General features: G+C 58.2%; 2 protein-coding genes across 2 annotated transcripts; both read left to right on the top strand.

The window, feature by feature from the left end:
* Nucleotides 1-1,279: 1,279 nt before the first annotated feature.
* On the top strand, nt 1,280-6,417 carry KLHDC8A (kelch domain containing 8A). Its single transcript, XM_058855514.1, has 5 exons — nt 1,280-2,138; nt 3,511-3,675; nt 4,818-5,033; nt 5,716-5,817; nt 6,119-6,417. Exons 1-5 carry the CDS (start codon nt 1,493-1,495, stop codon nt 6,310-6,312), a joined length of 1,323 nt encoding a protein of 440 aa, XP_058711497.1. The 5' UTR covers nt 1,280-1,492; the 3' UTR covers nt 6,313-6,417.
* Nucleotides 6,418-15,332: 8,915 nt separating this feature from the next.
* NUAK2 (NUAK family kinase 2) lies at nt 15,333-27,351 on the top strand. The gene is made up of 7 exons (XM_058855502.1): nt 15,333-15,605; nt 20,413-20,533; nt 22,199-22,350; nt 23,968-24,033; nt 24,906-25,025; nt 25,230-25,362; nt 25,439-27,351. The coding sequence occupies exons 1-7, from the start codon at nt 15,387-15,389 to the stop codon at nt 26,503-26,505; spliced, it is 1,878 nt and encodes a 625-aa protein (XP_058711485.1). The 5' UTR covers nt 15,333-15,386; the 3' UTR covers nt 26,506-27,351.
* The last annotated feature ends 311 nt before the right edge of the window (nt 27,352-27,662 follow it).

Here is a 27,662-nt window from a genome sequence, read left to right as displayed (position 1 = left end):
CAATTATTCCTGAGTTTTGGGCAGAGGAATTGCCCGGCCCAGCCCAGGTTTTGCTGCTCGTGTCTCATCCCAGCACTTCGGATTTGAAGGATTTGAGGTCAGGAATGCCTGGATGCGAATCCATCGAGCTCCTGGAAACAGGAGCTTTGCGAATCAGCCAGCCCAGGCTGGATTTGTCCGTGAAAATTCACCTGGAAAGGGAATAAATGGTTGTTGGGAGCAGAATCCCGGGATCCTGAAAATCCCGGAGCCGCTCCGGGGATGCTGCTGAGCACTGGGCGAGTGCTCGCCCCTTTTTCCTTGGATTCTGGGAGGGTGGGAAGCGTGGCTTGATGTGCTGCTGCTGCTTTTCACCGTGGCTTTGTGTTCCTTTGTCCTGAGGCCCCCGTGGAGCCGGGAATTTCTGGGAATTGCACCGGGAATTTCTGGGAATTGCACCGGGAATGGACCCAGGGCAGGTCCTGGCCCAGACAGGATTTATCAGTTTATTGATTAACCCCGGTTTATTTATCAAAATAAATTTATTTTCTTTATTAATTGACATTAAATAATATTTATTATTCATTTATTTTTTGTTCCTCACGACATAAATGATGTTTAGTGCCCTCCTGGAAATGGATTTGGGAAGATAAATCTGAACAAACAGCCCTGCTCGGATTAATCGGATTTTATGTCTGCTCGGAGTTGGATGGGAAGGGATTTCCTACTTTTGTCCCTCTCCCTTGTCCCTCTCCCCATCCTCCCGCGCTAATTAAGCTCATCTGCATGGCGCCTAATGATGTGTGGGGAGATGGAGCAAAGGAACGGGGAGCTGGGGGCTCACATTCCTCAGGAATGAGCAGGATCAGGAGGAGGAATCCAGTGGATCCGAGAAGGAGAAGTTCTCCAGCAGGCAGGAGAGCAGACTCCAGCTCTGGATGTCACCTGGAGCAGCTCCGACCTTCTCTCCTGGATTTATTTTATTTTCCCTTTTTTTTTTTTTTAATTTATTTTCCCACCTCTTTTTGTTTTGTTTTATTTTTAGGTTTGGTCTCTGCCTGAGCTGCTGAGGCAGCTCTGGAGCCGCAGGATTGATGGAGAGGCGCTGAGAGGTACCAGGGGTGATGCTCGGGGGGTGGCACAGGTGACACAGGGGACAGGTGGCACTGCCAGGGCAGCTCCGCTGTCTGGGATTATCCCTAAATCCAGGGAGGACATTTTGGGGCTGGAACATGTCTGGAAAAGGGTTTGGAGAATCCTGAGGGATCTGGGAAGGGTTTGGAGAATCCTGAGGGATGTGGGAAGGGTTTGGAGAATCCTGAGGGAGCTGGGAAGGGTTTGGAGAATCCTGAGGGAGCTGGGGAAGGGTTTGGAGAATCCTGAGGGATCTGGGAAGGGTTTGGAGAATCCTGAGGGAGCTGGGAAGGCTCAGGCTGGAGAAAAGGAGGCTCAGGGGGAATTCCTGGCTCTGCACAAGTCCCTGCCAGGAGGGGACAGCCGGGGGGGATTTGGGATGTTATCGCAGGGAACAGGGACAGGAGGAGAGGGAACGGCCTCAGGCTGGGCCAGGGGAGGCTCAGCTTGGACAGCAGCAGGAATTTCCTCATGGAAAAGGTTGGAAAGGGCTGCCCAGGGAGGTTTGGAGGTACCCAAGGAATTCCTGGACGTGTCACTCCCCACTCAGGGCACCGATCGGGCACAGCTCAGCCCATCCTTGCCAGGATCCACCCTCACCCACTCCATAATCCCATTTCCCAGCATTTCCCCCTTCCCACCATCCACCATGGAGCTTCCCAGCACCAAAGACTTCCACTGGAAGCGCCTGGCTCCGCTGCCGAGCCGCCGGGTGTACTCCACGCTGGTGGAGGCGGGCGGGCAGGTCTTCGCCGTGGGCGGCTGCGACGACAACGGCGTCCCCGTGGATTCCTTCGAGGTTTATTCCCCCGAGGCCGACCGGTGGGCGCCGCTGCCCGCCATGCCCACGGCCAGGGCCGGCGTGGCCGTCACCGTGCTGGGCAAGAGGATCATGGTGATCGGCGGTGTGGGCGCCGACCAGCTGCCGCTGAAGGTGGTGGAGATGTACAACACGGATGAAGGGCGCTGGAGGAAGCGCAGCTCGCTGCGAGAGGCGGCCATGGGCATCTCAGTGACGGCCAAAGGCAAGGAGAGACCTCCAGAGGGCTCTGGGATTTGGGGATCTGCTTGCTCGGAGATCTTTTCCCAGCTTTGGGTGGAAAAATGTCTCCGGGCGATGATCCAGGGTTGATCTGCTGGTCTCCAAAACATCTCCTCTTCCAAACATCTTCCAAAACTTCTTCCAGAAGTTGGGCCTCGTGCGTTTGGCACCTCCCACCCCGCTGAGAGGCTCCACGGGAGGTTGGGAGCACAGCCAGAGCCGCCCCGGGGTTGTCACCAGCCCTGGAGCCGCGGGGGCGGCGGCTCCGCTGCTGCCGGCGGCGGTTCTGGACGGCTCCGAGCTCCAGGGGCTCGGATCCAAATTTCTCCTGGGTTTTACAGCAAATTCTGGTCCTTGAATGGGTTTTTTTGCAAGGAAGAGATGGATTTTTTTTACAGGGGAAGGAGATTTCTGGTGCTCTCCCAATGCAGTTTTGTGGGATGTTTTTGCGGAGTCGGGATGGATTTTCTGGTACTTTCTATAATAATTTAGCAGGATAATTTTGCAGGTTGGGGATGAATTTTTTGTGATTTCCTATAATAATTTTGTGGGATAATTTTGCAGGGGAGGGAGATTTCTGGTACTTTCTATAATAAGTTTTGGGATAATTTTGCAGAGTCAGGATGGATTTCCGGCACTTTCCTATAATAATTTAGCGGGAAAATTTTGCAGGTTGGGGATGAATTTTTTGTGATTTCCTATAATAATTTTGTGGGATAATTTTGCAGGATGGGGATGGAATTTTTGTGCTTTCCTACAATAATTTTGTGGGATGTTTTTGCAGGAGGAGGATGGATTTCTGGTACTTTCTATAATAATTTTGTGGGATAATTTTGCAGAGTTGGGATGGATTTCCGGCACTTTCCTACAATAATTTTGTGGGATAATTTTGCAGGTTGGGGATGAATTTTTTGTGATTTCCTACAATAATTTTGTGGGATGTTTTTGCAGAGTCAGGATGGATTTTCTGGTACTTTCTATAATAATTTAGTGGGATGATTTTGCAGGATGGGGATGGAATTTTTGTGCTTTCCTATAACAATTTAGCGGGATATTTTTGCAGGGGAGGGAGATTTCTGGTATTTTCTACAATAATTTAGCAAGATAATTTTACAGGTTGGGGATGAATTTTTTGTGATTTCCTATAACAATTTAGTGGGATATTTTTGCAGGAGGAGGATGGCTTTCTGGTACTTTCCTACAATAACTTAGTGGGATAATTTTGCAGAGTTGGGATAGATTTTCTGGTACTTTCTACAATAATTTAGTGGGATAATTTTGCAGGGGAAGGACGGGTTTCTGGTAGTTTCCAATGGTAATTTAACGGGATTTGGGGGGTTCTTTGCCCCGTGCAGATTACAGGGTGTACGCCGCGGGCGGGATGGGCTCGGACCTGCGGCCCCACAACTTCCTGCAGCACTATGACGTGCTCAAGGACATCTGGGTGTCCCTGGCTGCCATGCCCACGCCCCGCTACGCGGCCACGTCCGTCCTGAGGGGCACCAAGATCTACGTGCTGGGTGAGGACCAGCCCTGCCTCCTCCTCCTCCTCCTCCTCCTCCTCCTCCTCCTCCTCCTCCTCCTCCTCCTCCTCCTCCTCCTCCTCCTCCTCCTCCTCCTCCTCCTCCTCCTCCTCCTCCTTGGCCTTTACTTCTCTCCCCTCCTCTCTTCTTTCTCCTTCTTTCTTCTCCTTCTTTCCTCTTCAATCTCTTCCTTTTTCTTCCTTTGCCATAATTTTTCTTCATTTTTCTTCGTTTTTCTTCGTTTTTCTTCCTTCTTCATTTTTGTTCCTTTCCTCTTCCTTCTCCTTCTTTTTTCTTCCTTCTCCTCCTCTTCCTCTTCCTCTGTGCCTGGAATAATTGGGATCCCTGGCACTGGGATAACTGGGATAACTGGGATAACTGGGATCACTGGGATCACTGGGATCCCTGACACTGGGATAACTGGGATCACTGGGATCCCTGGCACTGGGCTAACTGGGCTAACTGGGCTAACTGGGCTAACTGGGATCAGTGGGATCACTGGGAAAACTGGGATCACTGGGATAACTGGGATCACTGAGATAACTGGGATCCCTGGGATCGCTGGGATCACTGGGATCACTGAGGTAACTGGGATAACTGGGATCACTGAGATAACTGGGATAACTGGGATAACTGGGATCACTGGGATAACTGGGATCACTGGCATCACTGGGATAACTGGGATCACTGGGATCACTGGCACTGGGATAACTGGGATAACTGGGATCCCTGGGATCACTGAGATAACTGGGATAACTGGGATCACTGGGATCCCTGGGATCACTGGGATCACTGGGATCACTGGGATCACTGGGATAACTGGCACTGGAGCAGCTGCTCCAGCTCTCCTGCCCTCAGGGGCTCAGCAGCCAGGCCAGGGCTCGCTGGATCCAAGCTCATGGGAATTCCTCTCATCTTCCTGAGCCCGATCCTGGCTCTGCTCTGAGTTTGTCTGGATCAATCCAGTGCAATTGAAACCCCTCCCTGTGCCAGCACTGCCAGGAGCGGGGAGAGGTTGGAAAATTCAGCTTTTTCCTGAGAAAAGGAGCACAGAGAGGTGAAAAATCCCATTTCACTCAGGGAACTGGAGAGCCGAGGCTGCTCCGGTCCCTGAGCCGGGATTCCCTCTCCTTTCCCAGGGGGAAGGCAATCCAAGTACGCCGTCAACGCCTTCGAGGTCTTCGACACGGACACCCGGTCTTGGACCAAATTCCCCAGCATTCCCAACAAAAGAGCCTTCTCCAGCTTCGTGGCCACAGAGGAAAAGCTCTTCAGCCTCGGGGGGCTGCGCCAGGGCCGGCTCTACCGGCAGCCCAAGTTCATGAGGACCGTGGATGTGTTCGACCTCGAGCAAGGTGGGAGCTGGTCCGGCCCAGACCCTGCTGAGGGGCTGGGGGACACAGGGATCAGTCTGGGGACACAGGGCTGGGTTTGGGGACACAGGAATCACTTTGGGGACACAGGGATCAGTCTGGGGACACCAGGATTGGTCTGAGGACTCAGGGCTGGGATTGGGGACACAGGAATCACTTTGGGGACACCAGCATCAGTCTGGGGACACAGGAATCACTTTGGGGACACCAGCATCAGTCTGGGGACACAGGGATCAGTCTGGGGACACAGGGATCGGTTTGGGGACTCAGGGATCGGTTTAGGGACACTGGGATCAGTCTGGGGACAGAGGGCTGGGTTTGGGGACACAGGAATCACTTTGGGGACAGCAGGATCAGTCTGGGGACACAGGGATCACTTTGGAGACACAGGGGTCAGTTTGGGGTTTGGGGCTCTGCCATCCTTGCAGAGCACAGATCTCCCATCTGCTGCTGCCTCGAGCTCAGCTTAGAGGACGATTTCCAGTCAGGATTAACAACTGGAATGGGAAAACCTCGGACAAACCCAACCCATTCCATGGGGTTTTATCACCCCAAGGTGCAGCAGCCAAACTGCCCTTCCAGGAGCCAGGGCCTGGGAGAGGCGGATGCTTCTCCAGGAGTGATTTGTGATCCCACAAACCCCAGCGTGTCCCGTCCTTCCCAGGTGGGTGGATGAAGATGGAGCGCTCCTGCTACCTGAAGAAAAGGCGAGCAGACTTTGTGGCCGGCTACCTGCGAGGCAGAGTTGTCGTGGCTGGGGGCCTGGGTGAGCCTCTGGGACTGCAGGAACCCTTCGAAAACGTGTGGGAATTGTCATCCCGGGAAAGGGAGACATCCTGGGAAAGGGAGACATCCCGGGAAAGGGAGACATCCCGGGAAAGGGAGACATCCCGGAAAAGGGAGACATCCTGGGAAAGGGAGACATCCCGGGAAAGGGAGACATCCAGGTCCTGGCCGGTGGGAGGGAGCAGGACACACAAACCCCATAAGGGGATGGGGTACAGAGCAGCCAGGAGATGCTCGATGGTGCTTCCCACATCATCCAGCGCCTCCTTTTGTGCTTCCAGGGAATCAGCCGACGGTGCTGGAGTCGGCAGAGGCTTTCCACCCGGAGAAGAACAAGTGGGAGAGCCTCCCCCCCATGCCCACCCCGCGCTGCGCCTGCTCCAGCATCGCGCTGCGGGACTGCCTGCTGGCCGTGGGCGGCGTCAGCCAGGGGCTCAGCACGGCCGTGGAGGCCCTGTGCCTGTCCGATTCCTGATCCCATGTGGAACAGCTCCTGTGTCTGTCCGATTCCTGATCCCACCTGGAGCAGATCCCTGTCCTGTCCGATTCCTGATCCCACCTGGAGCAGATCCCTGTCCGATTCCTGATCCCACCTGGAGCAGCTCCCTGTGCCTGTCCGATTCCTGATCCCACCTGGAACACCTCCCTGTGCCATTCCTGATCCCACCTGGAACAGCTCCTGTGTCTGTCCGATTCCTGATCCCACCTGGAGCAGCTCCCTGTCCCCGCTGTCCCCGGCAGTGGCACTGGGACAGTGCTGGCATCTCCCGGGACTGGGACAGCACCATCCCACCGCTGGCAGCTCCTCCGGAACCTCATCCAAGGATTCTGGTGCCTCCCTGCCTGGCGCTGCTGTTGTACCCCCTGAGGAGCCCCCACACGGGCCAGGGGTCCCCTGCTGTCACTGCCACAGCTCCATGGGGACATCTGGAGCTGGCCTGGCTCCCACATCTACATGGGGACATCTGGAGCTGGCCTGGCTCTCCACATTTCCATGGGGACATCTGGAGCTGGCCTGGATCTCCACATTTCCATGGGGACATCTGGAGCTGGCCTGGCTCTCCACATCTACATGGGGACATCTGGAGCTGGCCTGGCTCTCCGCATTTCCATGGGGACATCTGGAGCTGGCCTGGATCTCCACAGCTCTCTGGGGACATCTGGAGCTGGCCTGGATCTCCACATTTCCATGGGGACATCTGGAGCTGGCCTGGCTCTCCGCATTTCCATGGGGACATCTGGAGCTGGTGTGGCTCTCCATATTTCCATGGGGACATCTGGAGCTGGCCTGGCTCTCCACACCTCCCATGGGAAGGACTCCGGAGATCCCTGCGTGGCAATCGTGTCCCTGCAGCCATCCCGGCCGAGGTGACAGCGTGGGAGGCGTTGGGACTCTCCAGAGGGGTCAGTGCTGCCCCAGGGGATACAGTGGTGGTGTCCTCCTCCATCCTGGGATCTGCCAGTGCTTCCTACAAATTTTCCCCCAAAGGAAACTCCAAACCTGCAGCCGGATCCGGGGATCGTTCTCTGCCTTCACAGCTTTTCCTGCAATCCCGTGGAGCTTCCCTGGGATTCCAGCAGGAGCTGGAGCCCGGGGCTGCTCCCAGAGGATGAATTCCCAAGGAATCGCTCTGGCTCCTCACGGGTGGCACAGGACTGGCACAGCCGCTGCCTTTGCTTGGTGTCAGGTGGCCTCAGCCTCGAGTTTTCCAACGTTTTTTAGCTGCTTTGGTGATTTGGGATCTTCACTGGGAAAAAGGAGCACTCCAGGCACGGGTGGTGGCTTTGGTGGTGCACAAGTGACCGCGGCCGCTGCCTCCTCTCGGTTCCGATCGCCTCAGGGACTTTCTGGGAGCCCTGTCCGAACTGTGGGGATGCTATTCCAGCTTGGAGCAGTTTTCCCATTAAAAGTTGTCCATGGGAAAGCCCTCGGAGGGAGCTGGGCTGTGCTGGAGGGGTGATGGTGTGGGAGAGACGGGTCAGGGCAGGCTGGGATCATGGAATCAATCATGGAATCATGGAACCATGGAATCATGGAATAATGGAATCATGGAATCATGGAATGGTTTGGGTTGGAATGGACCAGAAAGATCCAAACCCTTTCCAGGATTTGTGCAGGGACACCTTCCCCTATCCCAGGCTGCTCCAAGCGCCGTCCAGCCCCGCTGTGGACACTTCCAGGGATGTGACCCCATGGCTGCTTCACTCCCAAGGTGTCACATCCCTCCTTTAACGCGCTCCCGGGGCTGTGGGGAGGGGGCCCACTGTCCCCACGGTGTCCCCACAGTGTCCCCGTGCTGTCTGGGGCCGCTGCCATCACCACGGAGCTCCGAGGACCCCGTTCAGAGCTCTGAGGTCACTGTTTGGAGCTCCAAGGACACCATTCAGAGCTCCAAGGACATCATTCGGAGCTCTGAGGTCGCTGTTCGGAGCTCCGAGAACCCCGTTTGGAGCTCCGAGAACCCCATTTGGAGCTCTGAGGATGCCGTTCAGAGCTCTGAGAACACCGTTCGGAGCTCCAGGGATGCCGTTCGGAGCTCCGAGGTCGCTATTTGGAGCTCCAAGGACACCGTTCGGAGCCCAGAGAACACCATTTGGAGCTCCGAGGACCCCGTTTGGAGCTCCTAGGATGCCATTCGGAGCTCCGAGGTCGCCGTTTGGAGCTCTGAAGTCATCATTCGGAGCTCCGAGGTCGCCATTTGGAGCTCCGAGGTCGCCGTTTGGAGCTCCGAGGACCCCGTGCGGCCGCCGCGGACACGGCGGGGACAGAGGGAGCCGCGGCCGGGATCCGGCTCCTTCTCGCTGTCATTCCAGGTGCGATCCCGATATCCCGACGCTGGAATGACAGTGGAAAGGCAGGAGGGGAACAGGAAACGGGAAATGAATGGAAAGAGGAGATTTCCCCTCCATCCCAATCCCCACCACAGCAAATCTCCCCTGGAGCCGCCTCTGCGCCAAGCCTGGCTGGGAATGAGGAATTTTCCTTTGTCCTTAAGGAACCTTTCCCAGCTTTTTTTCCCTCCTGATTCCCAGGCCCTGCTCAGCGCCGTGGCCGGGGCTCTGGGCTCGCTGCTTTGTTCGGCTGGAGCAGGGGGAGGAGGGACCCTTTGTTCAGCCGGAGCCTGAACCTTCCTTTTCTGCCTCCAGAAATCCTGGGGAGCCGGGCCGAGCTCTCATTCCTGGGAATGAACCCGCTGCAGGATTGATTGGAGAGGTGACAGCGACTGGGGGAGGACGGAATCAGAGCCAGGAGTGTCCCGAGCTTACAGGGAGGGGCAAAGGAGCAGCTCTGAGCCCCCGTGAGGGGAAAAGCAGCTCCAGATCTCTCCTCTGGATGAATCCCAAGCTCCCAACACCCCACAGGATCCCTGGGACATCCCTGGAGCTGCCGAGTGCCGGCCCCCCCCCTGGTTCGGGGGGCATTTTCCATCCGTGCAGAGGGTGAGGGCGGCATTCACCTCCCTCCCCTGACCCTTCCCAGGGCTGCGCCTCGTCCCTGCCCTTCCCTGGGATGCTCCTGCTGGGAACTGGGCTCCTGCGGGACACAGCCTGGCTGTGCAGGTGACGGAGATGTGACCTGAGCCGAGGTTCGGCTGTGCCAGGCGCTCCCGGCCGTGCCCGCAGGACGCTTTTGGGGTGTTTCAGTGGTTTGGGGTGTTTGTTTCGGGCTGAGCAGCGCTGGGAGAGCCCCAGGTCTCTTCCCAGAGCTGTGAACAGCAGATGGCATCCCTGGGCTGAGCTGCGGCTGGAGCTCCGCAGCCCCTCCCGCTGTCCTGGGCTGCCCTGGCCGGGGCAGCTCCAAAATCCCATTCCAGGTGGTGCGAAGTCCAACAAAGAATGCTGCGCGTCTCCTCAGGGGTTTTCTTCCCATGGAAAGATATCCCCGTGGAGCCCAGACACCTCCCAGGGGCTGGGACAGAGCTGGATTTGGGTCCAAAGAGTCCCTGATGCTGCTGCCCAGCCCCAGTCCGGGAAAAACCTCCGGGGCTGGGTCCGGTGCATCTCCCTGAGCTCTGCAGTCGATCCCGTGGGATGAGAGACCCGCCGAGCTCCTTTCCCTGGATAAATGTTGGGTTTGTCACAAACCTCCCCCCATCCCTGGGGGCTGCAGGAAGCCCTGGGCCGGTCCCTCTGTGCCAGGCAGCCCCCGGGACCCTCCGTGCCTGCGCTCCTTTATCCCAACCCAGCCGAGCGCTTGGAGTTTTCCAGGCACAAAAAGATCCCGGAGCAGCCCCGGCCGTGTCCTCGCCTGAACTCCCCACGCTCGGAGTTTACTGAGAGGCTTTTCAGCCCCGGTGGCTGCTCCGACACAGAGGGCTGGGCTGGCCCTGCTGCCAAAAATCATCGGTTATCAGCCCTGAGCAGGCTTTGTCTGCACAAACAGGAAACTTCCTGAAGGAACAACCTCCAAAGGATCCGGTGGTGGAGCAGAAATGATTCCTGCACCTCGCCGTGGGCCCAGGACACCCGGCTGGGCTGGCCCTGGCTGTTGGGGACAATATTTTTAGTTTTTTTTATTATTTTTAAATTTTTTTTTTTTTTTGAGGGGAATTTTGTTTGTTTTGCCTCTGAACACCTCGGGGTTTCTGCAGCCCCACGTGCCCGGGAGGGTGACAGGAACACCTGGATGGATGGAGGATGGATGGATGGAATCCATGGATGGATGGATGGATGATGGATGGATGGATGATGGATGATGGATGGAATCCATGGATGGATGGATGGATGGATGGATGGATGATGGATGGATGATGGATGATGGATGGATGGATGGATGGATGGATGATGGATGGATGGATGGATGATGGATGGATGATGGATGATGGATGGATGGATGGATGGATGGATGGATGGATGGATGGATGATGGATGGATGGATGGATGATGGATGGATGGATGATGGATGATGGATGATGGATGGATGATGGATGGATGATGAATGCATGATGGATGATGGATGGATGGATGGATGGATGGATGATGGATGGATGGATGGATGGATGGATGGATGGATGGATGGATGATGGATGATGGATGGATGATGGATGGATGATGGATGGATGATGGATGGATGGATGGATGGATGGATGGATGATGGATGGATGGATGATGGATGATGGATGATGGATGGATGATGGATGATGGATGGATGGATGATGGATGATGGATGGATGATGGATGGATGATGGATGGATGATGGATGATGGATGATGGATGATGGATGGATGATGGATGGATGGATGATGGATGGATGATGGATGATGGATGATGGATGGATGATGGATGATGGATGATGGATGATGGATGGATGGATGATGGATGGATGGATGATGGATGGATGATGGATGATGGATGATGGATGATGGATGATGGATGATGGATGGATGATGGATGGATGATGGATGATGGATGGATGATGGATGATGGATGGATGGATGATGGATGATGGATGATGGATGGATGGATGGATGGATGGATGGATGATGGATGATGGATGGATGGATGGATGGATGGATGGATGGATGGATGGATGGATGGATGATGGATGGATGGATGATGGATGATGGATGGATGATGGATGGATGGATGGATGGATGGATGGATGGATGGATGGATGGATGGATGGATGGATGATGGATGGATGGATGATGGATGGATGATGGATGGATGATGGATGGATGGATGATGGATGGATGGATGGATGGATGGATGGATGATGGATGGATGATGGATGGATGATGGATGGATGGATGATGGATGGATGGATGGATGGATGGATGGATGGATGGATGGATGGATGATGGATGGATGATGGATGGATGGATGATGGATGGATGATGGATGGATGATGGATGGATGGATGATGGATGGATGGATGGATGGATGGATGGATGGATGGATGGATGGATGATGGATGGATGATGGATGATGGATGGATGGATGGATGGATGGATGGATGGATGGATGGATGGATGGATGATGGATGGATGGATGGATGATGGATGATGGATGATGGATGGATGATGGATGGATGGATGATGGATGGATGGATGGATGATGGATGATGGATGGTGGATGGATGATGGATGATGGATGGATGATGGATGGATGATGGATGGATGGGCGGAATCCATGGATGGATGGATGGATGGATGGATGGATGGATGATGGATGATGGATGATGGATGGATGATGGATGATGGATGGATGGATGGATGATGGATGGATGATGGATGGATGGATGGATGGATGGATGGATGGATGATGGATGGATGATGGATGGATGATGGATGATGGATGGATGGATGATGGATGGATGATGGATGGATGATGGATGGATGGACGGATGGATGGAATCCATGGATGGATGGATGGATGGATCCATGGATGGACAGACAGACAGATGGAAGCCCCAGCTGCACTCCTGGGATGTGAGGTGGCCTCTGCTGCTCCCATCATCTGTGAAAGGCCATAAATGACTTTTCCAAAGGCTCCCATTGGCGCTGATGATTTTCCCTTCTCCCTGATGGATGGGGAGGATCAGAGCAATCCCGGCTGGGATTTTTCCGAAGGAAAATGGGATTCACATCTGCCCGAGCACCTCCGGCAGCAGGTGAGGAACGCTGGGGCTGCAGGGCCCCAAACGAGGGGCGAGCATTAAACTTTTTGTTGTCTCTGGCATTTTAATGACTCCGGGAGCTCTTCCTTTCCCTGTGGGAGGTCTCCCTGCTGCAAGAATATCCCTTTGCTGATGTTTATTCCTTCCCCAATCCACAAACAGAGCCCGTGGCCACCGAGGCAGAGCCACGGCTTTTTCCCGGGATGTGGATGTTTTCAGCGCGGGGATAACGCTGTGGAATTTATTTTAACGTAATAAATTGATTATCACAAATTTCGGAGCCCGCGAGCAGACAGAGCTCCGAAATTTGTGTTAATTTGTGACCAAGCACCGAGCTTCCCTGACGTGGAGCCAAATTCCCGGCTGGATTTCAGGCTGGGTTTAGCGGACACGCACCGGGGCAGCGGGACAAGCCCCGTTTGGGATTTTGAAGCTGGCGGGGGAATTTCCGTGGATTTCCCCAGCGGAGAAAGCCGTGGGTGCTGCCACAATGGAGGATCCTTATCAGCGGATTCCAGTGGGCTCCGCTCCTCGCCCCTTGGCATTTCCATGAGAATGGGAAAGGTTTCCTGAGCCCGTCTGGAACAAACATCGCTGGGGACAGGAATTTATCCGGCACCGACAGAAAGGGAAGCTCCGCGCGGCCTTTCCTGGCGGGAGAAACCTGGGGAGAAGCATCCGAGAAATCCACAGGGATGTCAAGGACAGCGACAGCGACAGCGACAGCGACACTTTCCCTTAGGCCGGTGCGATCCCTTTGTTCACCGCATCCCAGGAGGTTGGAGCCTCCCCTGCCCGGCTCTGCCGCAATTCCCGGGCCGTGCCCGGACAGGATCCTGTTTTTGATTCCGAAATTGCTGCGGTTCGGTTCAGCTCGGCTCCTCTCCTCCCTCTTTATCCTCCCCGCGGCCCGCGGAAAGCGCTCAGTAAATAATTCATTGCCGCAATTCATTATCGCCGCTCATTATCGCCCTGCTCGATCGCAATCCATTATCACAATTCATTATCGCAATTGCTGCAGCCCAGGATCGGCCTCGGATGTCCCGGGCTGATTTTAAAAGGAGGAGAGAGGTTTGTCCCTGGTTTGTTGAGCTCGGGGAGAGGTTGGAGGTGGGAAGGAGCAGCCTGGAGCTGCTGTGAAGAGCGGAGGCGCCGCGTGGCCATAAAAATCAGTGACAGCGGCAGGAGAGGAGAGCTGGGTGTCTTAATTATATAAAAATGAGATTTAATGAGTGTGGGACCGCGCTGGGAGCGGTGGCAGCCGTGGGGAGCGCTTTGGTGCGAGGCTGTGCCCGTGACTTGTGGTTTCACCTTCCCTGAGGGACATCCGAGCTCACCCCGGTGACAGAACCAGCCAGGGGACGGTGCCACCCAGCTGGGTCTCTCCTGGCACCGAGGTGCAGCGAGCTCCGTCCCGTGTCAGCCCCGTGTCACCTCCGTGTCACCCCCGTGTCACCCCGAGAGGAGCCGGCGCTGGGTTGAATCATCCCTGGCAGGGGTTTGGGACCCCCCGCTCTGCCCGGGGCTGCGGTGGGAAAATCCAGGTGTGGATGAGTAATCCCGCAGTTATCTCCCTCTGCCATCCAGCCCGGCTGTCCTCACACCCGCCCGAGCCGGGTTTGTTTGGGCTGTTCTGGGAAATAATCGCATTCTTTTAATATCACCGAAGGGAGATTTCCCGCAGGGAGACCACACGGGGAGAAAGTGTTGCTGAGGGAGCCGGGAATGGCCGTCTGGAGCCTCGGCAGGGTCCCCACCCCGGCTCCAGGCCCGGAGAACATTCCCGTTTTTCCCTCCCAGGCGCTGTGTCCGGGAGGGCAAAGGGTGGCTCTGTGCAGAGCGTGGACAGGCTGCACTCCCCAGGCCTCTCCTCTCCCTGATTTTGCCCGAAATGCCGGGATTTTCCTGGCTTTGGGTGCATTAGGACAGTAAATCACCCCTGGCTCTGGAATTTTCTCCACATTATGGAATTATAGAATGGCTTGGAAGGAACCTTAAACATCACCCAGAGCCACCTCTGGATGGGCAGGGCCAGCGTCCCCTATCCCAGGCTGCTCCAAGTCCTGTCCAACCTGGCCTTGGACATTTCCAGGGATCCAGGCTGGGCACACAGAGGAGGGATTTCATCCCAATATCCCATCTAGCCCTGCCCTCTGGCACTGTGGAGCCATTCCCCCTTGTTCAGGCACTCCAGGCTCTTCTCCAAAGCCCCTCTGGCCCTCCCAGCGCTCTGGGCCTGCGTCTCTTCCCAACCTTTGGGTGAGAATCTCACCCTTCACTGGGAAATTCCCATCTCCCTCCAGCCTGGAACCACCCGCGTTCCCCCCTTTGTCCCGCCCCTCTCTCACTTATCCCTGAATTCCCTCTGGTCTCCCTCCCTTACCCAAATTTTTGGGTACCCCCAGCCCGCTGCTCCCTGGATCTCTCCCCCCATTCCCTCTGGGTGGGTTTTCCGCTCCCAGCGCTGCCCGTGGGGTCTCCCCGCTCCCGGCCCTCCCATCCCCATCCCCATCCCCATCCCCATCCCCATCCCCATCCCCATCCCCATCCCCATCCCCATCCCCATCCCCATCCCCATCCCCATCCCCATCCCCATCCCCATCCCCATCCCCATCCCCATCCCCGCTCCCATCCCCGCTCCCATCCCCTCTCCCATCCCCGCTCCCATCCCCGCTCCCATCCCCGCTCCCCATCCTCATCCTCATCCTCATCCCGATCCCATCCCATCCCCGCTCCCATCCCCTCTCCCATCCCCATCCCTTCTCCCATCCCCTCTCCCATCCCCGTTCCCGGCCCCGTTCCCGGCCCCGGGCGGGGCCCCGGCAGCCGCCAATGGGCGCGGGGGGGCGCGGCCGCCGGGGCCGCCGCATTTATCGGCCGGGCCGGGCCGGGACGCGCCGGGCGGCGGCGGAGCCGGAGCCGGGATCGGGATGGAGCGGGCGGCAGGGCCCGGAACCGGCACCGGTTCTGCTCTGGCCGCCTCGCTGGCCGAGGGGCTGATCAAATCGCCGCGGCCGCTGATGAAGAAGCAGGCGGTGAAGCGACACCACCACAAGCACAACCTCAAGCACCGCTACGAGTTCCTGGAAACGCTGGGCAAAGGCACCTACGGGAAGGTGAAGAAAGCCCGGGAGCGCTCCGGGAAGCTGGTAAGGATCCCCATGGAAGGACATGGTCACCGTGCGGGGTCTCGGAGCATCCTCCTGTCCCCGGTGCGTCCGTCCCCGCTGCATCCCCGCCGTCTTTCGGCTGTCCCTGAGCCGCCTCCGCTTCCCGCAGCCCGGTCCCGGTGCTTCCCCCTCCGGTGCTCCCCCTTCCAACCCGTGCCTGGTGCATCCTCACGGACCCCCGAGCACCCCCGCTCCGAGCATCTCCTTCCCGGTGGCTCCCCCCGGGCCGGCTCCCGGTGGCTCCCCCCGGGCCGGCTCCCGGTGGCTCCCCCCGGGCCGGCTCCCGGTGGCTCCCCCCGGGCCGGCTCCCGGTGGCTCCCCCCGGGCCGGCTCCCGCTGCCTCCTCCGGTTCTCCGCAGCCCTGGCCGGGCTCCGCTCCCCCCGCTCCGGGCTCAGCGGGGCCGGGGGCAGCCCGGGGGGGTCTCGCCCCCTCCTCCCGGGGGGCCGCAGCTCCTCTCGCCCACTTGACCGCGGTGGCGCTTCCTGCGGGAAGGAGCGGGCAGGGACGCGGCCGCCAAAGCAAACACCGCACTTGAGTCTGAAGGGTTTTTCCCTTCCTCTCACCCTGGTTTTCACACGGTGTGGGGCACCCAGGGCGCAGCCGAGCTTTCCAAAATCCTGACTCACCCCAGCCCGCGGGGGAAAGTGGCTCTGGCTCAGCCCGGCCCGGCTCTGATCAGGGAAAAGGGGATTGAACCCCCCCAGTGCTGCTCTGTCCTGTGGGAATCCGCAAGGATTCAACCTCAAAAGTGAATTCCCAGCCTGGAGGGGTGGCAGGGACCCAAAATTCCCCTCTGAGCCCGGCCTGAGCAGGGTTTGACCCGCGAGTGGCAGGACTGGCCCTGCCAGGGGCTGAGCAGGGCGTGGGATCCGCGACACCCACGGGGACACGGCGGGGGGAAAAGCCGCGGATCCGCGAGGTTCCCTCGTGTAATCTCGGTGAAATCAGACCCCAGGGCAGCTCTGCCCTTGCCACCAGCCCGTCCGAGCCGCTGCTTTTCTGCACGATCAGGGCCTGGCCATGCAGCTCCCACCCCCAGAGCTGCGAGGATAGAAAATTCCCCTTTCCCTGCCAGCACCTGCAGCTCCGAAATCTCAATTTTCTACCCCAAAACTCTGTGGAATCCCCTCAGGACGGGCTCGGGCACCGCTTTATTTTCATGCAAATTCAACCCACGGAGCTCTCAATGGACGCGGCAGAAAATCAAAGGCTCTGCTCAGCAGCACCTCCCCGGGAACAGGAGACTCAAACCCACAAATCTCTCCTCTTCCCACAAATTCTTCCTGGGAGCACTCAGCTTTTCCGGGGCTGTTTAATCCGGACCTTTATCCCCAGCTCGGCTGTTGTTTGCTCCTTCCCTAAGTGGTTTTCACTTCCCAAACCCCTCGTGGGGATCCCACGGCACCGGTTCGGGCTGAAAAGCTGGAGCTGCTCCATCCACAGGGATTTTTGCCTCTGGCGAATCGGGAATTGCCTCTGACAGAGGGTGTTGAACCATCTCGTTTTACCGCCCGGATTTCTGGTTCCTCTCTGAATTTTAAAATACCTGCACTCAGAGCAGGCCGATTCGCTTGGAAGGTGACAGGAAATTCCAGGCTCCCGCAGCTGGTTTGGGACTTCCATGAATTATTTGTCTGGGAAAAAAATCCTTTTTTTTTTTTTTTTCTTATTAGAAATTCTATTTTCTTATTAGAAATTCTATTCTTATTAGAAATTAATTTACTATAAATATTATTATTAATTATTAATTATTTCTTTATCTGAAGTGATGCTCCTGCTGAGTGCCTTTCCAAATCCATACAAAAATCCCTGCAATATCAGGTGGGGAGGGAGCTGCTGGATATTTTCCTCCTTCCTTTTCTGGTTTTTTCCCCCCTTCCTTTTCTGGTTTTTTCCCCCCTTCTTTTTCTGTTTTTTTCCCCCCTTCCTTTCTGTTTTTTTCCCCCCTTCCCTTTCTAATTTTCCCTTTCTATTTTTTCCCCTCTCTCTTTCTCTTTTCCCCCCTTCCTTCTCCGTTTTTATCCCCCTTCTTTTTCTGATTTTTTTCCCCTTCCTTTTCTGATTTTTTTCCCCTTCCTTTTCTGATTTTTTTCCCCTTCCTTTTCTGTTTTCCCCCCCCTTCCCTTCCTATTTCCCCCCCCTTCCCTTCCTATTTCCCCCCCCTTCCCTTCCTATTTTTCCCTCCTCTTCCCTTCCTATTTTTCCCTCCCCTTCCCTTCTTATTTTTCCCCCTTTCCCTTTCATTTTTTCCCCCTTTCCTTTTAATTTTCCCCCCTTCCTATTCTCTTTTTTTCCCCCTTTCCCTTTCATTTTTCCCCCTTTCACTTTCATTTTTCCCCCTTTCCCTTTCATTTTTTTCCCCTTTCCCTTTCATTTTCCCCCCTTCCTATTCTCTTTTTTTCCCCTTCCCTTTCATTTTTTCCCCTTTCCCTTTTTATTCCCCCTTTTTTCCCCACCTGTTTTCAGGGCAGCCTCAGGGCTCCTTCTTTTCCTCCCATCCTGGAATTTTTCCCAGCCTGGCTCGGTCTCCCTGGCCCGCAGCCAAGGGGGAGCTCCCATGGGATTCTCCTCGGTGTCACCGGCGCGATTTGGGGCCCGCGTTGTGCCGGCAGAAAGCAGCACCTGGAATATTCCAGAACCTCTTTTTTTTATTATTATTATTATTATTATTCCTGCTCTGCTCCTGGGTGGATTTAAATCCACATTTCACGGAGCACCGAGTCTGGAGCAGCTTCTGAAGCGCTGCCTGGGGTTGTAGCTTCATACATCTTTCAGCAGCTGCTGAAAATACCGGTTCTACCCCCAAAAAAAATCTAATTAAAAGCCTTTTTTTTTTAATTGGAAAGCACTCCCGAGCTCCCTGGGCTCCCGGAGGGATTTCCTGGATGTTCCACTGCCGGGGATTCTCCTGGTGGGGATGTGGCACTGCCTGTCCCCAGCTCCAGGGTGGCCTTTCCCATCTCCTCTGCTCCCATCCCTCTTGGGCAGGGAAAGTTCGGGAACAAAGCTCCTCTTGGCACCCCTGGATGGCTCCACCTGCCTGGAGGTCACGAATTTTGGGATCACCGTGAGGATCCAGCGCTGCTGGATACAGCCAGGAGCATCTCCTGGAGCTGCCTCGTCTTTTTATGGATTGTGGCTCACAATTTTGGGGGTGTGAACCTCTGGGGAAGAACAAAAAAAACTCAAAAAACGCTCCGAATTTTTGGCCCCAAAATGCCAGAGGCTCTCCAGGGGGCAGGGATGGAGTGAGGCAGCAGGAATTTGGGAGGCTGGCTTGGCTGCAGGAGGCTCAGGTAACCGTGGCAGCAGCAAAAAGAAATTGTTTAAAATTTAACCTGTTAAACAAAGGTCAGGAGAAAGAAAAGCTGGCTGGGTTTCCCAGAAGTGTTAAACACTTTCAGTATTGCTTTCTCCAGAAACTTGGGTTATTGAACTTCCCCTGGCCAGAGTCCGTTCGCTCCCACAGCTGCTGGATCCTCCAGGAGCAATTCCCACCCTGGCTGGTGCTGCCTGAGGTGGTTCTGTGCCATGAGAAATGGGGTTTGGGGTCAGAAAAACGGGGTTTGGGGTCAGAAAAACGGGGTTTGGGGTCAGAAAAACGGGGTTTGGGGTCAGAAAAATGGGGTTTGGGGTCAGAAAAACGGGGTTTGGGGCCAGAAGAATGGGGTTTGGGGCCAGAAAAATGGGCTTTAGGCCACAAAAGATGGGCTTTGGGCCACAAAGATGGGATTTGGGGCCACAGAAATGCGGGTTTGGGGCCACAAAGATGGGATTTGGGGCCAGAAAAATGGGATTTTGGGGCACAAAGATGCGGTTTAGGGCCAAAAAGGGACTTCAGGTGCCCACCTGAGCCCCTTTGCAGAGGCTGAGATCTCGCTGGTTCGGCTGCCTCAGACCTGGCTTGGCTAAACTTTGCTGCCTGTTGGGCTGGGCTTTGTTGAGCGAGGCTTTGAGGAGCTCCGAAATTCCGAGGCCACGGGGCCGAGCATCCCTCGCAGCCCTCGGCAGCTCCGCCGGGGGTCCCTGACCCCTCTCCCTCTCCCCCCGTTGCTGGGAGACTCCTGCGAGGGTCCCTTGAGGGGATTAAAACTGTTCCGCATTCTTGTCTGGGAGGGGAAAAGAAGGAGGAAAAAAAAAATAAAAAAAAAATAAAAGATTCTGCTGGATTCAGTTGTAAATTCAGCCCTGGGAGCGCATTGTGTGCCCGCAGCCCCTTTGAAAGGGGATTAGAAGGAGTCTATTCTTACTCCTCTTTCTCCTCCCTTTTCAGTCTCCTTGTAGAGGAAAACTTGAAATCCCCAAGGAAAGCCTGGAAAACTCCGGGTGTCTCACTCAGGGATCTGCTTTTCCATCCAAACTTTCTCTTGCTCCTAGAAATAAAGTGTTTTAGAGGCAAACAACCCCCGAGGTTTGGGGTTTTTTTCCCTTTTCCTGACCCCAGGACGCGGCTGTTGTTGTTGTGTGGCACTCCTGCGGCTGGACACGATCCCCACAGAGCCCAAAAATCGGGAACAGGGCTGTGCCACTTGGAAGGAGCCTCAGGGACCCCAAAAATGAGGAGATGTCACAGGTTTCCCTCGGGGGGAGCGTCTCCCTCGCGGGCAGCAGCAGCACTTGGGGAGGAATAAACCCCAAATCGATCAAATCCGCTTTTCTGGGAGCTGTTTCCATGGAGCTGCTCGGCTGGCGGGGATCACGTTTGCGAATCCCTTCCCAAAATGGGGGAGGAGGGAGGAATTTCTTCCTTTGGGAATTCACGGTCCCCTCTGTGCTCACCCACAGGTGGCCATCAAATCCATCCGCAAGGACAAAATCAAGGATGAGCAGGACCTTGTTCACATCCGGAGGGAGATTGAGATCATGTCCTCCCTCAACCACCCGCACATCATCGCTGTGCACGAAGGTGAGGCCTCCTTTCCCTTCCTTTTTCCAGCTGCATCCACCATGGGAGCCTTTGGAATGGGCTTTGGGGGGTTCTTGGGGTGGGTTTGACCCGGTCCTCTCCTCCCTTCCAGGACCTGGCTCCGGGTCCTGGTCACTCACAGAGAATGCAGATCCTGGGCTGTGTTTTCCCTGCTGCAGAAACAGCCTTTCCTGTCCCTTCCCTTCCCTCCCAGAGCGGAATCCAGCTCCAAACGTGGATTTTGTGGAAGCCTCGGTGGGGCTGAGCTGTGCCGGGGAGCAGGGGCTGAGGATGACGCTCATCCCAGGGAATTTGGGATCTCTGTGGATCCGCTCTGAGCCCGAGGCGGGATTTAATCTCAGTCCTGGAGTCCTCATTCCCTCCCCCGGGGCCCTGGAAAACCGCTTTGGAAAAGCAAACCACAGCGCGCCGGGAGAGTTCCTGGTGCTGCCGGGCTTGGTTTTATGGCCAGGGCTGGGCTTCGCCGCCGGGGGGTTGGGATAACCCAGGAGAAATTTCTCCAGCTCCGAGCAGAGCCAGACTCATCCCAAACCCGCAGGCGGCTCAGCGGCCACCGAGTCCTGGAGGCTGCCGTGCCCCTCCTCGGGCTGGCTCTGCCGCTGCTCCCGGCGCTTGGGAGGGATCCGGAGCGCTTTTGTCCTCCAAACAAAGGCGAGCGGGCTGGCAGCTCCTCCGCGCTGTTTGCGAGGGCTGACTCACAGCGGCCGCTGGAATTCACAAATACCGAGCGCAAACAGGAAGAAAACGCTCCGGCTCTTGGCTCCAGACGGGGACTTTTTTGGGAGCAATGGGGACAGGCAGGAAGGTCCCCAGCGCTGTCACCTTCCCCTTGGCGGGGTCTCCAGCAAGGAGCCGCATGCCTGAGTCACCTCGGTGGTGGCAGAGCCGGTGGTGGCACAGCCCTGGAGGTGGCACAGCCTCAATGGTGGCAGAGCCGGTGGTGGCAGAGCCTCAGTGATGGCAGAACTCGTGGTGGCACAGCTCTGGTGACGGCACAGCCCCGGTGGTGGCAGAGCCAGTGGTGGCACAGCCTCAATGATGGCACAGCCAGTGGTGGCACAGCCCCGGTGGTGGCACAACCTCAATTGTGGCACAGCCCCGGTGGTGGCACAGCCCTGGAGGTGGCACAGCCCTGGAGGTGGCACAGCCCTGGAGGTGGCACAGCCCCGGAGGTGGCACAGCCTCAATGGTGACACAGCCTCAATGGTGACACAGCCCCAGTGGTGGCACAGCCGGTGGTGGCACAGCCCTGGAGGTGGCACAGCCTCGATGGTGGCACAGTCCCGGTGGTGGCACAGCCTCAATGATGGCACAGCCCCGGTGGTGGCACAGCCCCAGTGGTGGCACAGCCCTGGAGGTGGCACAGCCTCAATGGTGGCACAGCCCCGGTGCTGGCACAGCCCCTGTGGTGGCACGGCCCCGGAGGTGGCACAGCTGGAGGCCAGCAGCCCTGGTGGCACTTTGCAGGGGGGTTGGTGACACTTCTGGGGACCCTCCCGCCCTGCAGGTCCCTGCTTAGCCCAGGAGTGTCGCAGGGATTGGGACGGGCAGGTTCGGGTCAATCGAGGCTCATTAACAGGAGCGCCCTAATGAGAATTCCCGCAATTCCGAGGATCCCTTTTAACCCTTTGCGGTGCCCCGCAGTGTTCGAGAACAGCGCCAAGATCGTCATCGTGATGGAATACGCCAGCAAGGGCGACCTGTACGAGTACATCAGCGAGCGGCAGCGGCTCTCGGAGCAGGAGGCGCGACACTTCTTCCGCCAGGTCGTGTCCGCCGTCTACTACTGCCACAAGGTGAGCTGGCACCGAGCTGCCCGGGGGCTTCCCGGTCATTTCCCGGCGGGAGAGGGGCTGGATGGGCTCTGGGTGCTTCTCCCGGTGATTCCCAGCTGGAGAGGGGCTGGATGGGCTCTGGGTGCTTCTCCCAGTCATTTCCCGGCGGGAGAGGGGCTGGATGGCCACAAGGTGAGCTGGCACCGAGCTGCCCGGGGGCTTCCCGGTCATTTCCCGGCTGGAGAGGGGCTGGATGAGCTCCGGGTGCTTCTCCCGGTGATTTCCCGATGGGAGAGGGGCTGGATGGGCTCCGGGTGCTTCTCCCGGTGATTTCCCGATGGGAGAGGGGCTGGATGGACTCTGCGGTTCTCTTCCCGAGGATTTCCCAGCTGTAGAGGGGCTGGATGGGCTCTGGGGTGCTCCTCCTGATGTTTTCCCGGTTGGATGGGCTCTGGGGTGCTCCTCCCGGTCATTTCCCGGCTGGAGAGGGGCTGGATGGGCTCTGGGTGCTCCTGCCAGTGATTTCCCGGCTGGATGAGCTCCGGGGTGCTCTTCCCGGTGATTTCCCGGTGGGAGAGGGGCTGAACGGGCTCTGTGTGCTCCTCCCGGTGATTTCCCGGTGGGAGAGGGGCTGGATGGGCTCCGGGGTGCTCCTCCTGATGATTTCCCGGCTCGATGGGCTCCGGGGTGCTCCGCCCTGCAGCGGAATGGTTTGGGAGCGATGCAGCCCCACGCAAGGTGAGGGGAGCTCGTGGCTCTCCGCCTTTTCCCAGCAGAAGGAATTTGGGTTTTTTTGATCCTGCCTTTGGTCTGAAGGGTGTGGCAGCGCCCCGGCAGCTTTTGGGAGGTCCTGGCCTCGGCTGCTGCCGTGTGGGGGTGACTAACCCGGCCTGGGAGTTGCCACCTCCCCTCCCACCCGGCCAGACGGAGACGCCCAGGGCTGCCCTCGGGGCTGGAAGCCAAGCCCTGGGTCACCTGTCGTGTTCCTGATGGGAATGTGGAGCTGCAGGACCTTCCCCGGGGCTCTGGGATGTCCTGCAGGACCCTCCCCGGGGCTCTGGGATGTCCTGCAGGACCTTCCCCGGGGTTGTGGGATGATTTCCTGGCAGGACCCCGCAGTCCGGGGGTCTCCCTGGCAGGACCCTGCAGTCCGGGGGTCTCCCTGGCAGGACCCTGCAGTCCGGGGGTCTCCCTGGCAGGACCCTGCAGCCCGGGGGTCTCCCCTGCAGCCCGGGGGTCTCTCTGGCAGGACCCTGCAGCCCGGGGGTCTCCCCGCAGGAGGCTCCCAGGCTGTGCCGCAGCCCTCGCTGGGATCAGGGGGTGCCAGAGCAGCTCCTGACCCCACAGCAGACCCGGGGCTCGCTGAGCTGGGCACGGCGGGTCCTGGCCGAGCAGGAGCCGTGCCCTGCCGGGGCTGGCACCACGAGCTGTCGTGCCTGGGGACAATGGAGGAGCCCAGGGTGGCACCTGCTGCGGGCACCTCCCTGCTCCCGGTGCCACCCGGGCAGGGCCACCCATCCCCGGGGCCACACCCGTGCGGCTCCTCCGCTGCGCCCGTGCCCGGCAGTGACCTCCAGGAGTGCCGGGCTCTTCCTCTCCCTCAAACCCTCCACGAATTCACCCCGGCTCTTCCCGCAGAACGGGATCGTCCACCGGGACCTGAAGCTGGAGAACATCCTGCTGGATGCCAATGGGAACATCAAGGTGAGGGGCTGGCACGGCCCGCGGTGTCACCCGGGGGAGCTGCCCAGCCTGGAGGGACAGAGGGTGACACCTCAGTCCCCTCAGGGCTTCCCAGAGCTCCGGCAGCACCCGGAACTCTGTTTGCCCAGGAAAAGCTGGCAGCATCTGGCAGATCTGGTAGAGCCATAACTGATAACAGCCTGCTGATAAGGGGGCAAAGTCTGAGCACCCAGATCAAGGCTGGCCCGAGGAGAAGGGCTCTTTTCCTGGTTCCTGTGTGTGCCAGCCAGGAAACCCCAGCTCCCCCTCGAGCCCTGAGCGATGCTTTCCACCAGGGCACGGCCTGGCTTCAGCCAAGGATCCCCCGAGGACGGATTTATCTCCTCCGGGGATCATTTTGCAATGGGGAGCTCGGGGGCAGCCACGGAAGCTCCTGCTGGGAGCGAGGTGACTCTGTAATGAGGATAATGAGCGCCTGTGGCAGGTGGAGCTGACAGGGACCGCTGCAGCCTGGGGTGGCTGGGAATGAGCTGGAGGAAAGCCTGGGAGTCCTTCTGACCTCACCTTTCCACTCTGCTCCCACCGCCAGGGAGCTGCTGCCGTGCCTGGCATGAGGTTTTTGGGAGGCAGAGAGCAGCAGGAGCGACCTCGGGGGTGGCAAACCAGGCTGGTGGTGACCCCTGAGGGGACTCAGAAACAAGGGCAGCCCTGGTTTGGACCAGGCTCATCCCTGGAGAGCTCCAGGGGAGCTTTCAGACTTGGGAAACTTGGGGAAAGGGGACTCTGGGGAAAGGGGACTCTCTGGGGAAAGGGGACTCTGGGGAAAGGGGACTCTGGGGAAAGGGGACTCTGGGGACTCTGCCGCTGGATGACAGCTGTGTTTGCCCCCCCAGATTGCAGATTTCGGGCTGTCCAACGTTTTCCAGCAGGACAAGCTCCTGCAGACCTACTGTGGCAGCCCCCTGTACGCATCCCCCGAGATCATCAACGGGCGGCCCTACAAGGGCCCCGAGGTGGGTTGTGCCTCCCTCCGGGCTGTGGGAACCGCTCTGGGCATTTCCCAGCGTATTTTGGGGTGACAGCACCCCTGAGCCCGGGCACTGCGGGGCTGCTGGCAGTGCTGGGGTCCTGCCCCACGCTCTGTCCCTTCCCTGTGTCCCCATCCTGGTGGGGTGGGGTCCTGCTGTCCCCTGCAGGCTCCTGTGTCCCTTTCACAGGTGGACAGCTGGTCCCTGGGTGTCCTCCTCTACATCCTGGTCCACGGCACGATGCCCTTCGACGGCCACGACTACAAGACTCTGGTCAAGCAGATCACGAGCGGGGACTACCGGGAGCCCACGAAGCTCTCAGGTAGGGACAGCCCCGTCCCCGCCCCCGTGTCCCCCTCCCCGCGTCCCCTCCCGTGCCTGACCCGTCCCTTCCGCAGACGCCTGCGGGCTGATCCGCTGGATGCTGATGGTGAACCCCGAGCGCCGGGCCACCATCGAGGACATCGCCACGCACTGGTGGGTCAACTGGGGCTACAAAATGCCGCTGGGCGAGCAGGAGCTGCTGCGGGAGAGCGAATCGCCGCTGGCCACGGTGGCCGAGTGGCTGCGCCGCTCCTCCCGGCCCCTGCTGGAGAACGGCTCCAAGGTGCGCTGCTTCCTGAAGCAGCACATCCCCGGCGTGGCCCTGGAGCGGCAGCGCTCCCTCAAGAAGTCCAAGAAGGAGAACGACGTCTCGCAGGCGCTGCAGGAGGTGCCCGCGGGCCCCGAGAACCCCTCCAAGTCCATCCTCAAGCGGCCCAAGGGCATCCTGAAGAAGAGGAGCTCCTGCGAGCAGAAGGTGCCCAGCCCCTGCCCGCCGCCGGGGGAGGATGAGGAAGGGGTCCCCGCGGGCTTCTCCAGGATCCTGCCCTCGGAAACAGCGGGAGCGGCGCCCGCGGCCGTGCCCAAGAAGGGAATCCTGAAGAAGCCCTCGGCCAGGGAATCGGGGTATTACTCGTCCCTGGAATGCTCCGAGTCCGGGGACGTGCTGGACGCGGGGAGCTTGGACCTGGACGGGAGCGTGTTCGCCGAGCCGCCCTCCCCTCCCCGCAGGAAAGGAATCCTCAAACACAACGGCAAATTCTCCTCGGGGAGTGCCGAGCCGGGGACCCCCCTCGGGAGGGGCTTCGGGGGGTTCAGCGAGGTGTCGCTGCCCCAGGGCCCCCGCGGGCGGCCGGCCAGCGCCGTCAGCGAGGACAGCATCCTGTCCACAGAGTCCTTCGAGCAGCTGGACCTGCCCGCCCGCGGGCCCCCCGGCACCGGGGCCATGCGGGGCTGCGTGTCCGCCGAGAGCCTCCTGCGGCTGGAGGAGGAGGAGGAGCGGGAGGAAGGGCGGCGGGTGCGCCGCTGGACCGTCACCCACTGCCGCAGCCCCTTGGCGGAGAGCAGCGCGTCCCTGGCGGGCGGTGACGGCGGCACCGAGCTCTACCGGAGCGCTCTGGCCCTGGGGGTGAAGCTGAGCTGAGCCCACCTCCCCTCCCCCGGGCTGCTGCGTTTTGGGGAGGGGGCTGAGCCTCCCTCCACCCCTCCCTCCCTCCCCCGGGGCTGCCGGTGCTGCTGATCCACATCCCACGGATTTATTTGGCAGCCTCGGGGCGGGGCAGCGGCCGGGGGATGCCCCAGGGCCAGGACATTTAATGGACATTTAATGGACATTTAAAACCCCCAGAGGGACTCCCGAGGAGGGGCTGGGGGGTCCCGGGGGCTCCTCGCTGCCGTCCTCCCCTCTCCAACAGGCTCATCTCATCACGGGGGTGAAAGCAAAGGGTTTTGGGGGGGATTTTTGTTTTCTTTGCACTGTTTTTTTGGCTGCACAAGGTAACGGAGGGGGCGGGTGATATACCTCAAACAAGCTGCAGATGTAGCAGGGTGCTGGCGAGGGCTCAAAGGTGCTGCCCGTGGGCTCTGGGCTTTGGGAGGTGCTGGGGGTGCCCAGGCCACGGCTCTGCCCTCTCCTGAGCGCTGAGAAACTGGATGTGGCCAAAAGGAAACGCTGTGATGCCGACATCTCTCATTGTAACGTGGAAAACAAACAAAAAAAAAAAAAAAAAGCAAAAAAAAGGTGCCATTGGTGAGGCACCGAGTGTTTATTTATTATTATTGCCTTTGTCCAGGCTGGTGCGGAGGGCAGCAGCACGGGGTGTGTCTGGCTCCACAGAGCCTCCAGGGGTGTTTTTGGGGAGCTGTCCTTGTGTCACACGGCTCCCTTGCACTATTGCCGCGTGTGCTCGCTGCCAGGGGGGTGTTGTGTTCTCCCTCCTTCCCACAGCACGGGCTGGAGAAAAACATTAAATTAAAAGCGAACGGTAAAGCCGAGTTGTCACCTTGATTGAAGGGGGTGAGGGAGGTGCCTGGGCAGGGCTGATGTCCCTGTCCTTGTCCTTGTCCCTGTCCCTGTGTTTTTCCTGCTGGGATGGGGCCGTGGCTCAGCCCAGGTGAGGGTGGGCGAGCTCAGCCTGGTCCTGCAGGGTGGAACAGCTCAGTGTGCTCAGCCCCTCCTCAAACTGGGTTTAACTGGTGCCTCCCCAGCGCTCTGTGGTGCCGAAGTGGGGCTCATCCCTGATGCGGGGGCTCGACTGGGAAATCGGGATTTTAAGGCTGAGCAGCTGCTGGACAAACACA

This window comes from Poecile atricapillus, chromosome 23 (assembly GCF_030490865.1).
Source record: "Poecile atricapillus isolate bPoeAtr1 chromosome 23, bPoeAtr1.hap1, whole genome shotgun sequence".
NCBI classification, from domain to species: domain Eukaryota; kingdom Metazoa; phylum Chordata; class Aves; order Passeriformes; family Paridae; genus Poecile; species Poecile atricapillus.
The sequence above is the reverse complement of the archived record's forward strand: the minus strand, read 5'-3'. Positions and strand labels throughout refer to the sequence as shown.